At 41.4% G+C, this 15,315-nt stretch overlaps 1 protein-coding gene across 5 annotated transcripts in view; it reads left to right on the top strand.

The window, feature by feature from the left end:
* OSBPL9 (oxysterol binding protein like 9) overlaps nucleotides 1-15,004 on the top strand; it is a 58,175-nt gene extending 43,171 nt beyond the window's left edge. For 2 of the 5 annotated variants that reach the window (XM_066556170.1, XM_066556168.1), the window contains exons 8-23: nucleotides 2,947-2,985; nucleotides 5,901-5,994; nucleotides 6,483-6,584; nucleotides 7,033-7,192; nucleotides 7,866-7,978; nucleotides 8,250-8,368; nucleotides 9,685-9,770; nucleotides 10,003-10,171; nucleotides 11,182-11,266; nucleotides 11,529-11,639; nucleotides 12,030-12,093; nucleotides 12,208-12,348; nucleotides 13,187-13,265; nucleotides 13,589-13,680; nucleotides 14,059-14,194; nucleotides 14,291-14,960. In XM_066556170.1, coding sequence (XP_066412267.1) covers nucleotides 2,947-2,985; nucleotides 5,901-5,994; nucleotides 6,483-6,584; nucleotides 7,033-7,192; nucleotides 7,866-7,978; nucleotides 8,250-8,368; nucleotides 9,685-9,770; nucleotides 10,003-10,171; nucleotides 11,182-11,266; nucleotides 11,529-11,639; nucleotides 12,030-12,093; nucleotides 12,208-12,348; nucleotides 13,187-13,265; nucleotides 13,589-13,680; nucleotides 14,059-14,194; nucleotides 14,291-14,365 — 1,665 coding nt within the window. In that variant the 3' untranslated portion in view covers nucleotides 14,366-14,960. Of the gene's footprint in view, nucleotides 1-2,946; nucleotides 2,986-5,900; nucleotides 5,995-6,482; nucleotides 6,585-7,032; nucleotides 7,193-7,865; nucleotides 7,979-8,249; nucleotides 8,369-9,684; nucleotides 9,771-10,002; nucleotides 10,172-11,181; nucleotides 11,267-11,528; nucleotides 11,640-12,029; nucleotides 12,094-12,207; nucleotides 12,349-13,186; nucleotides 13,266-13,588; nucleotides 13,681-14,058; nucleotides 14,195-14,290 lie in introns of all 5 variants that reach the window. The other 3 variants (XR_010784140.1, XM_066556166.1, XM_066556167.1) reach the window with 3 other exon arrangements.
* The last annotated feature ends 311 nt before the right edge of the window (nucleotides 15,005-15,315 follow it).

Here is a 15,315-nt window from a genome sequence, read left to right as displayed (position 1 = left end):
TGCTGATTTTCTTATCTAGATGTGATTTGCTGTATTGAGGAAGCTGTTGGACAAACTGCAAGGAATTACTAGCTCATTTTTTCTTAATTACTGTATAAATGTATTTAGTAGTTCATATTTTCACAGGGGTTTAATTCCTATGAAATTTTACTCTTTTTCAAAATCTCTGCTATGTAATTAGCAAATGTGAAATTGCAGAGTTATAATCTGCTTTTCAGGCTGTTGATCAGAGCTGGTAACTGGGTTATCTTTCTTGTTTCTGTTGAATATCAAATCCTGCTCTGAGTTCATTGAGAGTCAGACAAATGTGACCACCTGTGCTGATGCTAAAACATATTTTGAAGTTCTTTAGGTGACTTACAGATAATGGACAAAGCTGGGAGTGGCAGATGCAGTCCTTTAGGTCAGGTTCAGTACTTTACTGCTCCAGCTGCCATGGGAGTGTAAAGGCACGTGGAATTTGAGTCCCCCAAAGGTGCTGACAGTTGCTTTTTGTTGCACTAAATCAGACCTTGAAGTCCTTCTTTCAGTACCACTAAATATTAACCAGTGTAAACAGCTCAGTTTATCCACCAAGGAGTGGGGGTTTATTGTTTTGGTTATTTGCTAAACCAAATCTGAAGCTCTTTTGGAGCTGTTGAAGACAAGGTGGGTTAAAGGGGTGCCTTATGCACAGCTAATTGCAAGATGTTGATCCACATATAGTGAAAAAAAATTTCCCAGTACTTTAATAACCTCTTTCCTGCTTCATTTCTTCACCTTCTTTGTCTCTCAGGCAACTGTACTTTTTAACTGCAAGGGAATTCTGTCTTCCTTTCCCCTACACCTTTTCCATTAACTGTGTTAGTATCCTGATTTCCTACTGCTGTGGAAAATTTATAATACAAAGGGGTTTGGAGTTTTTTTCCCCCAGAGTTCTGCAAGTTGCTTGTGTATGATGCAATCTCTGTGTAAAAACGTGCTGGGCCTGACTGTGGCTTTGTGCTCTCCATTAGAGACCTTTTAAGATTCTGCAGGGTTTTTTTTTTCCCAAATCTGTAGGGCAGGTATGGCTGCTGACTGGCACTGCTGAAAGGAAATCATCCTAACACCACCCTGCACCCCATTTTTACTTCCTTTTACTTTACTTTACTTTTACAGTGCCTTTCTCACTAGCAGACAGATTTGCCAATCTGTACCTTGATAGTGTTACCACTTCTCTACATACTTAGAACTCTGTTTCCAACACATGACCATTTATTATGTTGATTATTTGGAACATTGAGGCAAATCTGGACTTTTGTTTATTGGAGTTTTCTTTTGTTTCTTTTTTTAATTGTGTTCAGTTGTTCAGTTTCATGGATTTTTACCTGTGTTAATATTTGGACAGTTAAATTTTCATTAAACTTGCTGGTAAATAGTCTGTAATTACACCACTCATACTGAAGTGACTCATGGCATTTCCAAAATAATGAACTAAATACCAGCTAAGCAGGAATATGTCATAATACATTCATTGCTTATCAAAAAGCAGTCAAAATAAACAAAGTGGGAGCAAAATAATATACAAAAAAAAAAAGGTGGAGCATTTGGCCTGTGTTGTCCCCTTTGTGTGTGTGGCAGCTGAAGATGTCCAGCCCTGCTGATGTGTGTGGTGTAAAAAACATGAAATGTTCTGCCAGTGATGTGGTAGAACTCAGTCTTAGAAATATATGTGATATATGTGTTATGAAGTACCTTTTATAATTTAGATATTTAGTTTTGCATCCTTCCCTTCTCTTTTCCACTCCATTTCTGGCAGTCTTGCCTGCCCAGTTTTGTGGAATTTCTGCCTTCCTTACCTCAGTGATGCTGCTACTGGTGCATTACTGAGGTGGGAGAGCAAGCATCAGTCAGTGCTCCTGCAGCATCTTTGTGCTTCATATCTTAGGTCTTAAGATTATGGACACAACATGAGGGTTTTTTTTGTGTTGGGAAAAAAATTATGTGTTTTGTAAATTTGCAACCCAGTGGAACTTTTTGTCCTTGGTGTTCTTTTTATCATGGAAAGCCAGACTTGAAAAATGTCAACTAGCAGAGATGAAATTTGTTCAGCCTGTTGCCAACTGTATAAGCTAAGGAAGGATGTATTAAGTATCAAAACATAAATATGTGCCAATTTTCTTTATACTTCTTACAGCTTTTTTTTTTTTTTCTTGTTCCTTTCAAATGTAACTGGAAATCCAGGGGAATACTCTGCAGACAAGTTTTGAGGTTCACTCTGGATAAGGTTATGGGTTGATGTATTGACTAATATGAACTTGGCAGCAGAAGGGAAGAGATTTGGCTTAGTGTTCAGTAGAATTTATACTGGTGCTGTTCAGTGCTCAAACTGTGCTGGCTCAGACTGGCATTAACTGGTCTGCTGCTCGTGCCATTCCCCTGAGGACAGATGTTTTTTACATTGCCTGCTCTTTCACTTATGCTTCTGGGCAAAAAAAAAAAAAACAACAGAATCTGAGCTAGTGAATGATCTTAAAGCATTTTAAAATATAGTGGATGCCAAAAAGCAAAAGTTGAAACCTTTCAACTTAAGCCTCTCCCTTTTTTGTGTGTTAATCACAGAAGCTGAGAACTTCATTTTTTCAGGGACTTACAGGAGCTGCAGAGCATATTTAGGGGAGCTCCTAGGTATTGGGGGAGCACCCATATTATAAAGCAGAACTGCACTCTGCAGTACAGAAAGGATATTTTTAAAATGGTCTGCACTCATGTGGACAGGCCCTCAGAAAATGCTGATGTTCAGAGGTGCAGGGACTGTGAGTGGAATTGTGTCCTCCAAGTTCAGTTACTGTCTCACATGATGAGGAACATTTTATGGCTGGAAATGTGGACATTCCTGAGGGAAACTCACTGTTCTCACTTAGCACAGAACTGATAAGTCATGCAAGATTGTTTTGTTGATATTTTTAACATTTTTTCCTTAAGGACCAAAATAATGAGGAGAAGCACGCAAATGGACTTATAGTAAGTTTAAATCTAATCTTTATCTCCTTTTAATTCTGCAGAACATGTGAACAGAGACCTGAATTTCCACTCACTTTGCAACATGCTTCTTCCTTTCTCTAATTTACTGCTTCCAGTGTCTTGTTAAAATTCCTGTCGAGTCCTTAGTTCCTGAGGTTGGCTAACCCTTGTCTTTAGAGGATAGAGTGGTCACTTTTGTGTGGAGTGTCTTGGGCAGCAGTGTTGTGACTGAACACTTAGATAAAAATCTGCCATGTGAACAGATGAAAGGGAAATTACTGGCATAGAAATAGTTCTGTGTTCTGTCTGAAGTGTCTTTGTGTAGGAAATAGATCTGCTCTCCGTGTGCTTCCAGTAGTTTGTCTTTTCTACAGTGCTGCTCCTTTGATGCAGAGTTGTGTAATGTCTGTCTAAGCAATGTTTCTTCTTTAATAGAACTGCTGCATTTTTAATGTAACTTCTGTCATTTTTGGTTTTGGTCACACGTGGTTTCTCTTTCTTTGTTCTTTTTTTGTCACTTGAGTACATTTCAGATACTTTTAATAGGAGGTTGGTTTCAGTAAAAATTCTAAAAATCCTGATGTGTTTTCATTAGAGCTGTCAGTGATTCCCAGGCCTTGGTTGTTTGTCCACTACAAACAGATTTAGCAGTTGGATTTTCTGGTGTGAACCTTGGACTAAAGGTACACATGCATATTTCAGTTTTGTGCTTATCATAAATAAGGTGAATTATTATGTGCCCTGCAGATGGAACATCATTCAGATCTTGGTGTGAGGGAACAGCTTGTGTGATGTCCCCTGGAAAAGAGAAGCTGTGCAGGAAGGCACTTCCACAGGCACAGTGACCTGCACATCTGGGCTGCAACTCAGCAACTGCATAGAGATATTGCAGCTTGGTGTAGTCTGAATTTGATTAGCCACTGATCTCACTATCTGTAGGCTGGCCTGTACTGGGGAGGATAAAATATTTCTGTAAGGATATATTAACTGTGGGTCAGTGATTGTGAAGTCTAAAATTGTGACGCTGGGGAGGTCAGCATCACCTTGGGCTAAAGGTCAGGATTTCACTTTAAACTTAGGCAGAAATACAATCATTGTCTGCTGCCATGGTGGGATGAGTCTTGTTTCTGTGTAATTGTTATTAAACTCAGAGCAGGAGACTTTCAGGTCTGCCTTCAGCTGTTTCTAGCTCATGAAGGCATCCCTCAAAATATCCAACATGAAACTCCAGTTCTTGGTGCAGTATGGAGAATTGTTTAAGGATGAGGTTACAGCCCTGAATACAAAATCAGAGTTACTTTGTTCTTTCTTTATCATACCAGTGCTCTGTATCATGTGGATTATTAGTTTCCCTAAAAAATAAAGGAGATGTAGGTAGCAACAGCATCCTGTGTATCATAGAGCCATCTTGGGTTTTAAATCTTAACTCTTAAGATGGGATCATCATTTTAAACTGTGAACTCTGTGGGACAGGGACCTTCCTGTGTTGAACACATGACTCCACAAGGAGGTGAAGTACTGGGTAAAGGACATTGCCTTTATGCTGGAATGCAGTGGAGTGATAGCACCTGTACCGGATTATTTGTATACTGAGTAGCAAAGCCAGTGGAACTTTAGAAAGCTACTTTTATGGATGTTTTTAATGGAGATTTTTTTTTAGTGATAAGCAGAGAATAATTGTTCTATTTTTAGTTAAAGAAATCCTGTGCTATAAAAAAAAATAATAGAACTTTTCACTGATTTTTAGAGTCATACAGTGTCCTGAGTTGAAAGGGATCCCCAGGGATCATAGTGCTCCAGCTCCTGGCTCTGCACAGGACAGCCCCAGGAACCACACCATGTGTCTGAGAGCATTGTCCCAACATCCAAATGTAGGATAAAGGTCTGAATTTCAGGTAACTGGGAAAGAAGGCAGGAAAGGAATCTGCCTTTAGTAGGAAAATGGGAAGAAGGTTAAAATGAGCCTGTTTCCCTCAGTCTGAATGCAAATAGAAATGAATGGACTAAAGGGAGAGGAGAACAGTTGTAGACACTTCTTTTAAATACTGGTGTAAAAAAGAGGATAGGGATGAACATACTGACTGAATTTCTGAGCAAACTGAGCAAAAATTTTCATAGTTCTGATAGATTAGGCATTTAAATTGCAAGGTGCTTGGAAAAGGGTTTATTTGCCTTTTACTCAACAACCAAGAAGTTCAGGTGGTTGTGTGTAAACATAAATAACAAACAGTGCTTAGGTGATATTTTGGGTTAAAGACAGGGCAGTTCAGATTTCCAAGGGTCTTGATGCATAAAAGCCAAGGACATCAAGTGAAGTCAGTGACTTTTGGGAGCATTGAATGGACCTGGTCCTTCATTTTCCAAGTGCCCACATTCAGAAGTAGGTTGAGATGTCCTCTCCTGAGCTGCACTGAGCACTGTCAGCTTGCTTTGGGAAGAATTTTGCCAACAAAGCTGCTTCATGGCTCTAAGCTTGCTGATGATTCTTGTTTTGATTTATGGGTTGATCTGCAAAATGAATTTTTGAGGAAATTTTTTTTTTAAATACTGATTACCTATTCTTATTTTGGCCAGATAATTTGCATCTAACTTTCCACTCTTTGCATGCATTATTAATTAATGGACATTGGGTGGCATACCAGAAGCAAGAACCTGAAATAGGAATTCTTTATAGGACGCTTCAAATCTGCATCAAATCCAATTTATTGTGCAGTCTGTGTAAAGAATCAAAATATTCCCACCTCAAAAGTATTTCTCATGTCCTCAACTGTCAATTTGTGTTTTACTTCCTCTCTCAGGAATTCACTCTCTTGCATTTGGGCATTTCTCATGCTCACAATGTTCTTGCTATCTATGCTTTATTTTGTTTTAATTGAAGGGAAAAAAAATAACGTGGTTTTCTTTTTCTTGCCTAGAGCACCATCAACCCCGTGGACGCCGTGTATCAGCCCAGCCCCTTGGAGCCATCAGGGATCAGCACCATGCCCTCCCAGGCTGTGACACTGCCAGGTAGGCTGGGGACAGCCCCTCCCAGGCTGTGACACTGCCAGGTAGGCTGGGGACAGCCCCTCCCAGGCTGTGACACTGCCAGCTGGGCTGGGGACAGCCCCTCCCAGGCTGTGACACTGCCAGCTGGGCTGGGGACAGCCACCCAGAGCAGTGACTGCACACTCAGCTCAGAGGGGCTGAACAGGAGCAGGAGGCACAGAGAATTCTCACCAGCCTGGTTCTGGGGATGAGCTGATTTGTTTTATTTACTCTCAGTTACTGGTTTGCATTTCTAACAGTCTTTTTAAAAAATGAAACTTTAACTTTCAGAAAAGGCAAATGTTTTCTAGCCTAACAACTGCAGGTTTTTTTAGATACCATCCTTGGTTAATAAAAAAAAGGACCTAGGTATGGCTTTTGTAGACAATTATTTGATTTTTGGAGGTGAGGTGAAATAATGTGGAATCTCCTTCTGAATTTTGGGGTTAACATGTCAAAATCTCCCCTAGAACCTGCTCAGCTGTGCAAGTCAGAGCAGAGACCCTCCTCTTTGCCAGTGGGACCTGTGGTAGCATCGCTGGGGAACCAGACTCCAACACCAAACAGTACAGGTACAGTTCTGGGTAACTTCTGTTGAAACACAAGAAACCCTGTAATTAGTCATTAAAACAACAGTATTATTAGCTTGCATCTTGCTTTTGATCAACACCAATTTCAGTGTTTTGTTAAAACCAGTAATGCTGCTCTTTCTCCTCACCATATGTACACAATATGCACGAGTTTTACCAGCTTCCCTTTGTCTCCCCAGCATTGCAATCCTGCAGTAACTGAGAAAACATGTCCCTTAAACTTTACTGGTGTTCTGTGCTCTTCATTTTCCTTGTGACTTTCCTTTTGTCAACTGTTAAACTCTTTATGAACCTGCCTAATTATTGCTTCTAATTTTGTACTTTCCTCTTCTGAGTTTATATCAGCCTTTATTGATTTGAACTATTCTTGTTTAAGTAGATTTTGAAATAATTCATTTTTATTGTTTCTGTAATTTTTAATACTCCACAGGGAGTGGGCAGTCAGCACCTAGCAGCAGTCTCACCTCTCCAAGCCATGTCAACCTGTCTCCAAATACAGTCCCAGATTTTTCTTACTCAAGCAGTGAGGATGAGTTCTATGATGCTGATGAGTTCTACCAGAGCAGTTCTTCCCCAAAGAGATGCATGGAGTAAGTAGCTGGCAGTGTGCACTGTGTGCAGTCTGTATCTCCAAGGCCATGCCTTGTCTGCTTGCAGAAATTGCTTTAAAAAGGTGGGGGAGGTCAAAAAGCCACTTGGTGTAACAGAGTGAGATTACCCCTGCCCTCAGCCACAGACACAAACACAGAGGCAGTTTCTTCCTCTCCTCCTTCCCATTCCATCAGATATGTGTTCACAAACTCTAACAAACCAAACTTTGGAAGCCCCCAGCTCAGAGCTGTATTCTGAGGCCATGGTGCATTTCACAAGCATTTGCTGCAGCCCTTGCTAAGTGACCAATTCCTTCACACATTTGCTAAAAGATACTCTTTGAAGTTGGCACCCTTTTCCCAAAATCTCTATTTACTCTTCATTTTTTATTAATTGAAAAATTAATTTTAAGAGATGCTACACATTGCAAAGAGGGATTAGTCAGCTGTTTTCTGCCTTCATGTGTTATCTGAGGCTGCAGGCTGTCCCATTCCTTCAGCTGCAATCCATTCTGAGCTTTCTGTGAATTAGCATGCACCATGTGTCTTAATGTCTGCCACTGCACAATTATTGATGTCTATCACTAAATTCCCTGTCTGTGAATATCAAATGACAATAATTTGGTCTGAAATTACTTAATTTGAATTGTGAGAATTTATTAGTCTTCTATAGTTCTTCAGGGTCTGCTGCAGTCCTGACTCGGAGCAGCACAGGCAGCAGCCTGAAACGTCCAGATACCACAGAGTCCCTCAATTCTTCCATATCTAATGGCACAAATGATGCTGGTAAGTGGCCTGTGTCAACTTTCAGTAAGGAGCTATTGATTGTTCATCTGTGTGTAAACTGGGTCAATAGATGCAGGGTTTTTTTATATATGTGTGTGTATGTATATGGCAAAGTACTTATGGGAAGGGGTTTATCTACTGTTTCTTTACTAATGGAAGATTGCTGAATGGTAGGATTTAAAATCTGTATTTTTTTACATATATGCTAATGAAATCCAGTCTGGTTTTGAAGGTTTAGAGGAAAACAAAAGCCATTTATTTGGTCTTTCAGATCTCTTTGATCCTCCTGACGATCGAGAGGATGATGGGGAGGGAGAGTCAGTGGAGGAGCACAAAAGTGTTATCATGCATCTCTTGTCACAAGTGAGATTAGGCATGGACCTCACCAAGGTAAACTTGCTGCTCTTCATGGGGATGGGAGGGGCAGTAAACCCAGAGTTCTGGGTAAAAAAATGTTGAATAATTTAACTACATATTTGTTCTAAGAGCTGGTGAAGCTGTAATCTCTTTAGCATAGTGTTTTTGAATTGGAGTTCTTACTGGAAGGGGAAGAGTAGCTGCAGAATAAGTATATCCAGATGCTAAAATCTGCTTGGGAAAATAGTTTGCTATGGAAAGTAGCTGTTTGTTCTCTTTGAACCTAATTCTTGGAGTGCTTGTGAAGCTGGCATAGGGAGAATGCTGAAATGTTACTCCTGTCTTTAGTTTCCTAGAACAAAGAGCTCCAAGATCCCAAGATATGGTGGCATTCAATAAAACATAAAGTGAAAGGGAGAATTGTAACCATATGGTGAAAAGCTTGGCTTAGTTGGGATCTTAATGAGTAAATAAGTTGCCTGTGTATTTTGAAATGCTACGCTTAGGTCTGGCAAGGAAAGGGTTGGGTCCTTCATGGGTGAGATTCATGCTGGTGTCTGTCTGGAGGCTCAGTGAGCAGCATTCTGAAGGTGTTGGTCTTTCCAGGCAGCTTGGATAAATTTAAAGAAGTCATTCCAGAGTGAGAAAGGACAGGGGAGATCAATCCTTATCCTAAAGTTTCCTTAAGTGGATGAATTGAACTGTCCAGCCTGGAATGAACAGGAGATAATAAAAAGATACCACTTTTCTGGGGAAGTGATGGGCAGCAGCTCACAAGCAAACAGCTCAAGGTTTCTGGCAGTTCTGAATAGGAATTGATCCAAACTGTGTCTGTTCTGGGAATTCCTGGGGTAGCTGAAAATTACTGATCTCAAATCAGGCTGCCAGGAATCTTTGTGAGCATGTACCTTGTCAGCAACAGTAATTGAGGGTGGATCACACTGAGCAGATCCATGAGGATGGACCTTTGGGAAGCAGTAGGGAAAAGCTTAACCTTGATCTTGATGAGACATGCAGCAGGATGGGACTGCAAGTGAGTGTTTGTAACTGAAAATTGACAGTGTTCACAGAGATGGAATTCAATCAGCAGAGAAACTGGAATTCAGAGCAGCTTTTGATGTGCTCTAAGTGGGACTAGAATCCATGTAGGATGAGACCGTTCCTGTTAAACCTTAGGGTTTGGAGAAGGTGCCAACTGACCTGCATACGTCAGAACTCATTGGTGAGCTCAGGCTCACAGTCAGCTGAGCACACACAATGCTGTGGCTGCTCTGTTTGCTGTTTCCACTTGGCTTTTGTACAGGATATTGAAATACCTTCAGCTGGATGAGTTGTTTTCCTTCACTCAGGTGGTTCTCCCAACATTTATCCTGGAAAGAAGGTCCCTGTTGGAAATGTACGCCGACTTCTTTGCACACCCGGACTTGTTTGTCAGGTATTTGACTTGGGAGCTGGAGCATTCACTGCTTCTCATGCTGCTTATGGCCCTTGTGGGCTGCCACAAGTTGGTAGTTTTGAAGAATATTGCTTGGATTTTGGTTGAAACTTCAAAAAACAGTCAAATCAGCCAAACTTGTAGTTGTAAAACAACCACCCATTAAACGTTCCTGTATCCAAGGTCCCTGCTTATATTTCACTCTGCCTGTCCTTTTTCTCCCTCTCTGTAGCATTAGTGACCAGAAGGATCCCAAGGAGAGGATGGTTCAGGTGGTTAAGTGGTACCTCTCAGCTTTCCATGCAGGAAGGAAAGGCTCAGTTGCTAAGAAGCCTTACAATCCCATTCTGGGGGAGATCTTCCGCTGCCACTGGGTGTTGCCTGGCACTGAGGATGACATGGTGAGTTTCTTGTGGTGGATTTTTTTGGAGCCCACAATGCAGAGATGCAACCCAAAATTTTGTGAAGTCACTGCCTGAAAAGGATTAAGCTGTGGTTAAGTAGCAAATCAACAAACTGTAGCAATTTCTTAACCAATTCTCCCCATCCCTCCTTGTTATCTTTTGACAGAAGTATAAATCTTGCATAACAAAATTTATTGTTTTTTAAAGAATCACTTGACCTGTTGAAAAGTGTCCTTTTTCCCTGAACTGTTTCATAGCACAAATTATGAATTTGATTATTCCCAAACTATTACTATTTTTTCCTTTACTTTCTAAACCAGTGCAGCCCAGAGGGATTTTTTTGTTGCTTTTCTTTTCTGGCACCTCATTTGGGCCTCTTGCCTGAGGAAGTTGCCAGTGATGGTGTGGAAGGTGCTGTTGTGAGGTGCTTCATGTAGCCCCAGGGTAATGCATCCAAGCCAATGTGATTATTTGGGTATAAGCCATGCCTTTTTCCCATTTCCTTTGCTTCCCACTGATCTGTTTGCTGAAATCTTGTTTCTGAGGTGAATGTTTGCACTCCAATTTGCTGGCAGAAAGGGAGTGTTGTGTTTGGGCTTCCACGGCTTCTAACCATGAATTAACTACACTTTGCATTCTTTGCCACGGAAAATAAATATTAGTTTATGGTTTTGTGGTACATGGAATCTGATCTGATTATTAATGTGCAGATCAGACTTTTTCAGAAGCAAAAGCAAAAACTGTTTCTGCCACTTAAACATTATTTATTTTGTAATTGGGTTTCTACATGAGTCTTTCAGTTTGACTGTTTTTTCTGGAGACAATTAAAACAAAGACATTTATACTTAACAATAAGAGAGTAGATCCTTTAGAAAGGATCATAGTTCCAGGACTAAGGAGTCCTGCAGTACATTTTTAGAAGCCTTTAGAGATGGAGGCAGCTCTCAGGGAAGCTTGCAGTGTTGTTAGGCAGTGTGAGTGATGCAGTGCTCTGCCCTGTCCCACAGGAGCCAGTCTCTGAAGGACCAGTCCCCTGGGTCAGCAAAAGCAACGTCACCTTTGTGGCAGAGCAGGTCTCTCACCATCCTCCAAGTAAGTTGTGACAACACCTTTGCCAGGAGAGGGGGGACAGTAAAATCAGCTCTTGGTTTCAATCCTGGATTTACACTTTGTCTCCAGATTTAAAAGCTGAATATTTATAAAGACTGAAAAATTATAAACTGCTTTTGTGTGAAATTGCAAACTCTGTTACACATTAAGTGTGAGGCACCTGGATATTTCCCAGTGAATGAATTTGGGAACAGAGGTATCAATGTCCTGTGCTGCTGTTTTTAATACCTGCCTTTCTTTTCAGTTTCAGCATTTTATGCAGAGTGTTTTAGCAAGAGGATACAGTTCAATGCTCACATATGGACCAAGTCCAAATTCCTAGGAATGTCTATTGGGGTTCATAACATAGGGCAAGGTATGTGTGTGTCACCTGAGCAGCAGAGGAGAAATTAAATTCTGCAACTAGGATTTTTCATTAAATAATTAATGTAAATTATTCTATGTCATGGTACTAAATGTAAGCAATTGTTGCATTTATATAACTGGAGCTTATGTATCTGAATTAGAGATCCCTTCCACACTCTCTGTGTGCTGAGAACACCTAGGGCCCAGTTTTTCCCAAATTACAGCCATCCCTGCCTCCTCCAGAAGCTGGGCATTCTCAGCATCCATTAAAATTGGAGCTCCTCCCCTTTCCTTTTCATGGCACCTGTTTTTAATGGCATATTTCATGAGATCATTATGAAAAGTTCTGTAGAGGTTTTGCTTAATGTTTTTCAAATCTATTTGTATTTTTCTTTAACAGGGTGTGTTACATGCCTAGATCATGATGAACACTATATTTTGACTTTTCCTAATGGCTATGGAAGGCAAGTAGATATTCTAATTGTTATTTTCATTTTTAATGCCTTGTAATATTTCATGCTTAGTATTTATGGGTCAAGAGTTTATCATGATGTGCATTTCTGTGTTTCTAATTGCAGGTCTATTCTCACTGTGCCATGGATAGAGCTTGGGGGGGAGTGCAGCATCAGTTGCTCAAAGACAGGTTACAATGCTTCCATTGTCTTCCACACAAAACCATTTTATGGAGGAAAGAAGCACAGAATTACAGCTGAAATTTTGTAAGCAGCTTCCTTCATCTCACTTTTCCCTTCCTGAAATGCCAACAGCTTTAACAAGACAGTCAAGAGTATAAAATGCTGAAGCAGAAACACCCAGAAGAACTTAGCTCATCATTACCTGTCATAGAATTTTATTGCCAGGTTTGTGAGAGGAAGCTGCACAGGCCTGTGTCCTACTTTGTGCTGCTTGAAAACATCCTCAGCTGGTTCCCAAAGGGAACTTTGCTGTCCTGAATTATCAAAAGTGACTCCATCATTACCTTTCCTACAAATACAAATACTGCAGCAAGCCTGGGATACTGCTCATGGTGTCAGTTGCAAACTTCACTGATTTTTACCTGTGGTTTGGTGGATTTTGGTTAAACCCTGTGCACATACCCAGCACAGAGCATTCAGTGGAGATTCCCATTGTATTTGGAGATGTGCTGTGATGCCAGCAAGTGGATGCTGACAAAATGAGGTTTAACCTGGTTTTAAACCATTGACACATTGATAGATGCCATTTAAACACTGGTGTCTTGTGTTTCCCTGGAAACCTTTTTAAGCTTAAACTCACCACCCTAAATCTGTGTGGAAGGCCTGTAACTGCTTTCCTAAACTCTAAATGCAGATCCAGCCCTCGGGCAAGGCCTGGTTTACCCTGATCAGTGCTTCTGTGAAGGTTTCTGTAACTCACTCATGCCAAACTGCCCCCTTGTGAACAGAGCCCTCCTCTGCTGTGCTGGGCAGGGACTCTTTGGCTGATATGAACCAGGCTGTACAGAAGACCAAGTTTGATCCTTTAGGATTTTTCAGTTGCTGTAATACAGCTGAGAACTGACTGTTTGTTTCTCTTTAGTTCTCCAAATGACAAGAAACCCTTCTGCTCCATTGAAGGAGAATGGAATGGGGTCATGTATGCAAAGTACTCCACAGGGGTAACACAGCTTGCTTTCTTTTTTCTCTTTTCATCAGAAATACAAGATTGTACTTAGAAAGGGGGGTTTGGGGTGGTTTTGTAGGCTTGGGATTTTATTTTAAACAAACATTAATAGTTGGAACCTCCTATGAGGCTGTCCAAATGAATGCTGAACTGGGGATAAAACTTGTTCATTTATTTTTAAGGAAACTTGATTTCTATACAAGAGAATCTGAAGAATTACCATGTTTCATGTATTTGCTGCTAACCAGTGCACTAGAGTGTAGAAAATCTGAAGTCTAGCTAAAGAACTGAGTAGGTCTTTTTCATCTTCCACTCCAGGAGAATGCTGTCTTTATAGATACCAAGAAAATGCCTACAATAAAGAAGAAGGTAAGGAAATTGGAGGACCAAGACGACTTTGAGTCTCGCTGGTAAGAACTTCAGTTTACTGGGAACATTAAGGTTTTATTTTAGTTAGACTCCAGTTTGCAGTACAGGGACTAAGGCTGCACTGATCCAAGCACTGCATGCTCTGCTCACCCTGAGCCCAGGTACAGGCAGGCTGGGGATTTAAGGGGCAAGAGGATACCTGGAGTTCTCAGTCACATCCTAATTGGGATCAAATATTCAGGGAGGTCTGGAGAGCTCCACCACAACCTCTTCCCTCCTGCCATAACAGCACAAATCTCAAATACCCTGAGGGCTTTTCTGCCCTTTCTCTAACCTGAGATCTACCTTTATTCGCTGCTATGTCTCCAACTTGTAGCACTCTGCTCCCATAAAAGTCTCCCTTGCCTTTCTCTTTGAAGCTTATGGAAGGATGTCACCTACAACCTGAAGATCAGAGACATCGACGCAGCCACGGCGGCCAAGCACGCGCTTGAGGAGCGGCAGAGAGCCGAGGCCAGGGCCAGGAAGGAGAACGAGACCTCCTGGGAAACGAGGGTGAGCTTTATTCCAGCAGGGTGAATGAAGCTCAGCCTGTGGCCTTTGTTCCTTTCTGGAGTCACAAAAAGCTCACGTGTGGTTATTCCTTTGCAGTTATTCCACGAGGACGGGGAGTGCTGGGTCTATGATGAGCCGCTGCTGAAGCGCCTCGCTGCCAGCAAGCACTGAGGGGGTGAGGCCTGGGCAGGGCAGGGCTGGGCTGGGCTGGCAGCTGAGCCCACCCTGGAGCCTGGGCAGGGCAGGGCAGGGCAGGGCTGGCAGCTGAGCCCACGGCCGCAGTGATGATCCCAGCCCCGGCCCTCCTGCAGCTGCAGCGGTTCCTTTCTCAGGGATACTGGACTTACTGAGACAGACAAAGCAATTCACGAGAGGCTGAGCAGCTCCGGGCAGGGACTGGCTCTGGTGGCAGTGGCCAGGCTCAGGCCCTGGGGCACACACACTGTGTAACCACTGTGCAGGCCACGGCGCTGGGAGCAGTTGCATCATAATCCTGGGTCCTACATATTTAAAAAGCAAGGAACAAAATGCAAGGTGTCATTTAAATCTCGCTGATGTTAGCAACGTGTAAATATGAGGATTCCTCTGATGGGACAATTTGTTAGAAAATGCTACATCAATGTTATCTTCCACCTGTATGATAATCAAATCTTTTGGCATTTCAGTGTCTTGCCCAAAATAACTGTTATTTTGAGATTGAAATGTAACCATAGATAATTCTACCCAATGCATCTTAAAGCTTCATAAAATAGATTTTTCAAACTTCTCTTATGGACTTTTTATTTATTTCATAATAAACCTTTGCAGGAAGACTGTTTTCCAGTTGAGTCATGATAAATTAATTATGTGAAATGTATTAGAGGTATTTGTTTTTCCACTGGAATAATCCTTGCAGCTAGCTAAACCTACTTCTTAAAGTAGTTAATGAAGTAGCAAAATGAGCATCTGCAGCATCCACAGGAGAAGTTTTCTGGACTCTACATCCAGCCTTGCCAGCACATCAAGAACCTCTGCATTGTGTGCTTTTGCTACAGTTAATAATGATTGAGTAAGTAGCTAGATGTAGCAATCAAACTACTTTTCTCTCCACAGTTAAGTCTAGCTTTTATTTGATTTCATCT

Source organism: Molothrus aeneus, chromosome 9 (genome assembly GCF_037042795.1).
Source record: "Molothrus aeneus isolate 106 chromosome 9, BPBGC_Maene_1.0, whole genome shotgun sequence".
NCBI classification, from domain to species: domain Eukaryota; kingdom Metazoa; phylum Chordata; class Aves; order Passeriformes; family Icteridae; genus Molothrus; species Molothrus aeneus.
This window is presented reverse-complemented; position numbering and strand designations above follow the sequence as displayed.